Consider the following 4,604-nt stretch of genomic DNA (forward strand, 5'->3'; position numbering starts at 1 on the left):
AGTAACACCTTAGCCGGAGTGTTCCTAGCTCCAGTGCCGGCACGCCATTGCCACAAGCTCAGCAGGGGCTGCTGGTAGGGGCGGTTATAGTCTGACTGCTCGAACTTAGCAAAACCTCGCTGAGTCACCCCTAGGACAAGCAGATAAATTCTGCATCCTAAGAACACTGGGGTCCCCAAATACTACCCCTCAAAGAGCCCAGGGTTAGAACTCAGGCTAGCAGGCAACTGACTTTCATGCCAACTCCATGGGCACCACTGCTGCAGGCTTTGATGCGCTCTTCCCCAGTGACACATAGTGGGCACCTCCACCCAAAGTTCCCTCATCTCTCGGGCAATCTGCATCCCATGTGTCCCCCAAGGAGCTTCTGGGGTGATACCAAGCTCAGGCTACAGAGCACGAGGGTGGGGGTACCACATGCTTCTGGATATCGCCGGCCCAAGATGTCTGCCCCTTTGGTACATGGAAATCCCATCCTCCATGGATCCCAAACTGACTGAATTTAAAGACTCGAAGCCAGGGCTGGCACTCAGCTGCAGTCCTAGCTCCAGGGAGGTCCAGGCAGAAAGCGTGGCAGCAAGTCTGAGGTTGAGTACAGGAAAGGGGTTGTCACAAGAACTGTTAGCACACTGCACACACGCTACTGAACTGAAACCAACTCCCAAAGGAGAGAGATAAAATTTTAAATCTTGTTAGCAGCCATCATTTCTTCCTTTCAGGAAAATGTTTATCAAGAGCTAAAGCACTCATCTTAACACTGCGGTGCATTCGTGAACTGGGACCTCAGGCCAGTGGGTTTTACCACTCGGTTCCCGTGATCGTGATGCCTGGGGTGGGGAAGCGGTGGAAAACAGAGCCCCAGAAGGACCTCAGAAGGAGAAGGCAGGATGGAGACGTGCTCTAGCAGCTGCACTTCAAACTCATCAGCTCTGCTGGCCTGCGCTGAAATTGGATCAGTAAATATACCTATGCTCTGGGATGTGCTGAGCTATAAATCTTGACAAGGAGTGGCAGCTTCCAAAACTCACTGCCTTGAACATTGTTAGCGAGTTTTAAAATTGCATTTCTGTATTTCTTAAGTGTTTAGGACAAAAAAAGTAGAAACACATCATTCTTATCAACAAAAATCATAGAATTTTGTTTCTGGAAATCCATTTTCAGAATGTTTTCTCATAGACGCGTGTCTGTCTTTTGAGAGGCGTTTCCTTCCTCCTTCACTGTCAAACCACCACTTTTGGCATCTACCAGGGGAAGAGGATACAGTGTTTCCATGTTTTTCAAAATATCTGCCTAGGGGCTTACGCACCGTGCCATCTGCCACCACACATAAGATTGGCAGATTCTTTTCTCCCACACTTAGGTTCCGTGAGATGAAAGGCCTGTTGCACAGCTGTCTCCTGCCAGGCCACATGAGGTTGCTGGTAGACCTGGTATGTGCACACCCGCTCTGAGCCCACACCTTTCTCCCTGTGAAGGAGTGCGTTTTCGCAGGTCTTAGAGAGTAATGGTTGTTGGGTAAACCCGGCAGTCCAGTCAGGGCCAGGCCAGCCAGTCTCTCCCCACTCCTTGCCCCAAGGTTGCCACTCAAGAGCAGGACGTGGGGCTTTGGCATATGAGTTCCACAAATTATAAACCGCTACCATACCACAGCACAGTCCACCAAAGCTCATCACTTCCCATCCGCAAACCCAATAGTTTTTCCGGACTACTCAGAAAGCATGTAAAGCATCTGAAAGATAATGGTTTTTAATTCCCTAAGTTATCACTTATGTAACATAAAAAAGGAATAATTATGTGACTGGATAAGACATTTTTACAAAAAAAAAAAACCAAAAAACCAGTTCCCTCCATCATCTGGTCAGTAGTATATAAATATTTACAGTGAAAAAATAGGCAAGGAGAAGGGAAACCTTCAAAATCCAAGCTGATTTCTTCCTAACACTTATCAGAACTCTGAAAATAAACGGGCTCACTCAGCCTCGCCTGGTTCACCTCGGCTCAGCTGGTGGTCTGCACTGGGCTGGCCGAGCAGACAGCAGCCTCCACATGGCTCCCACTCTCTGAAACGTTTTACATGTTATCTGAAACAGTAAAGTAAATATAAAACTGTAAACTGTGGGAGGGAGTGAGGACAGTGTGTGGAGGATATGCTCGGGGTGGATGTCCTCACGCAGGCGAATATTCCAAACACTGAAGCCAGAGTAAAACTGCCTGCATATTGTCTTAGAGACGTGTCTCAATTTAGTGTCATCATGATAACAAAAACTGTCTCTACAGAGAATGCTAAAAAATAGCAGTGACATTACTCTTAATTTATGAACACACCACTGACCTAGTTTTTTGTGGCAAGAAACAGTTTGTTGTTGTTGTTTTAACTGACAAATATAAATTACATGGTGGAAATAAGATGTTCCAACACATCAGTGTCTTTCTACTACGAAGACTACATGGTAGGTAAGTGGCTTGTTGAACTCAGCGGTTACAGACACGCAAGTCCAGTGGATAACAAGACTTCTTCCAGCAAACATGCTGAACACTGGGGCCTGTATGCAGACAGGAGGCACCTGCAGCTCGCAGCTGCCCAGGGGCCAGGTTTGGTTAAGCATTTACTAACCCAAGCCAGCCTCACGTGTGGGAACTGCGCCGCCCCCTACTGCCCAGAGAAAGCCGGAGCCTGGGTTCTCTGGCTTTGTAATGTTCATTGAAGTCCAATCTGAAGCTGAGAAATTGGAGACTTTCATCAGAGCTGGTGGTTAGCAACACCAGGAACTGCTGCACCACACCCTAGGACGAAAGCAAGCACAGGGTCAGAACACTGCCAGCCCACACAGCCCCTCCCGACCCACTGGCACCAACAGCCTCCAGCAGGAACTGAGCAAGGGCTCTGTTCACAGAGCCGGGTCCGCTCTCATCAGGGATGCCGTCTGTAGTTAGACACTGTAAGAGCGACTGACCACCTGACTTCCTCTGTACTCACACCAGTCACAGATGCTAAACATCCTACTCTGTGGTGAACAGAAATCAGGGCTCCACTGCTCACCTTTCATCTCACTAGCTGACAAATGTACGCTCAGTCATCTCTCTAGAGGGGGAACAGACTCAACTAAACCCCATGCCACTGTGAGAAGCAGCCTTCCTATAAGACACAAGTTCTGATAGACTGATTTAGTAAAGTCACTGTGACCATTCATGGCTTAGATCTCTCCACATACTGCCTGCACCCTCCGGGCAACAGTGCTCTGAAGAGCATGAGAGGTCACAGGTCCCTCGTGCACATGGAGGCTCTCTCATCCCAGGTGTGTGGCTGCCCTGAGAGAGCCCAGCCCAAGGGTGAACCCGCAGGGGGACCACCCCCAAGGAACTCCATCCTGAGTGCTGCTCCTATGGCAAGGATGAGCTATATCTCCCATCCTCTGGTCTTGGAAGAGGACACCGTGCCTCATACCTACACTCACCTGGTAGAAGTGCGTCAATATTCGCAACTGTGAACACATTTTTGGTATGGAGTCCTGGAATTCTCGGACCCTCTTGCTCTCTTCCTCCTCCTCTGCTGCAGTCACTCCCCACTGGCCCTGGTTAATGAGAAGCAGCAGCAAGTTCAACTGCTGATGCCTCCTGGCTTCAGCATGATGTCATAGTGGCCTCACGCACTGTGGTACAGAGGGCCCTGTGTCCCCCCACCCCAACCACCACATGCCCTCATTCAGACAATGGGCATGGAGGGAACCTGTTAGTTCTGAGAGCTGGCACTCCAATTATAGAGAGAATATCAGACAGTCTCCCTTGGACACATACATCTACTCTCATTCTAAAAGGTCATTTTCAGCCAGACACGCATGTAGTCCACACCCATAATCCCACCTGAGGCACGAGAATGGTTAAGTTGAGGCCAGACTGGGCTACACACAGTGAGACCATATCCTAACACCCTTTCCCCTCCCCACAAAAAGATTTTTCAGTAAATAGTAAACTTGACAGAGCACCGATGTTCATCCAGCCTGTATATGTAGGAGTTACCGGGTTATCTTTTATCCATTTCCTAGATTTTCTGATCCGAATCTTGGCACTCCTAGCACACACGATGGTCTAGGGAAACTTCATTTCATTAGGGCCTCTCATTTGCACACTCTATGAGTTGCCCATTGGTATTCAGAGTTCAGGCTGTTCTTCCTGGCCTCTGGCTGTGGCCCTTGTAAGCTAGAGCTGTGGCCAGGCAGCGCAGGAGTCTCCGGCAGGGTCAACTGTCCTTTCTGCAGCTCCCTTCCTTCAGCACAGCCTTCTGCAGCCACACTGGGCATCGACAGGACATTCGTCTCCTTTACAGACAGCACACTACCTCCACACACTCCAGGGACAGGGCACACTATTTCTTCCCATTGTTTTCCACATGCACTTTCACCTCTTATTAGCCCTTAGACCAGTTCACAGCTCATTTACCCACTCTCTCCAGCAACCCTGGCCTGGCTCCTGAGGGAGGCCTCTGAGATCAAGGGCTGTGTGAGGAAATGGGCCAGGGACGATCCTATGACATTTCACTAAGAATCTGGCTCCATTTTGACAGTATTGTGAGATCTTGAATGAAGTTGAACTTAAAGATAATGAAC

The 4,604-nt window shown here is 49.1% G+C and overlaps 1 protein-coding gene across 1 annotated transcript in view; it reads right to left on the reverse strand.

Moving 5' to 3' along the window:
- Window positions 1–1,114: 1,114 nt before the first annotated feature.
- Window positions 1,115–4,604, reverse strand: part of Tubgcp3 (tubulin gamma complex associated protein 3) — a 63,963-nt gene continuing 60,473 nt past the window's right edge. The window contains exons 21-22 of the mRNA XM_031339078.1: window positions 3,456–3,572; window positions 1,115–2,784 (exon numbers count right to left, since the gene is read on the reverse strand). Coding sequence (XP_031194938.1) covers window positions 2,626–2,784; window positions 3,456–3,572 — 276 coding nt within the window. The 3' untranslated portion in view covers window positions 1,115–2,625. The remainder of the gene's footprint in view (window positions 2,785–3,455; window positions 3,573–4,604) is intronic.

The sequence above is a fragment of the Mastomys coucha genome, unplaced genomic scaffold, assembly GCF_008632895.1.
Source record: "Mastomys coucha isolate ucsf_1 unplaced genomic scaffold, UCSF_Mcou_1 pScaffold22, whole genome shotgun sequence".
Taxonomy (NCBI): Eukaryota; Metazoa; Chordata; class Mammalia; order Rodentia; family Muridae; genus Mastomys; species Mastomys coucha.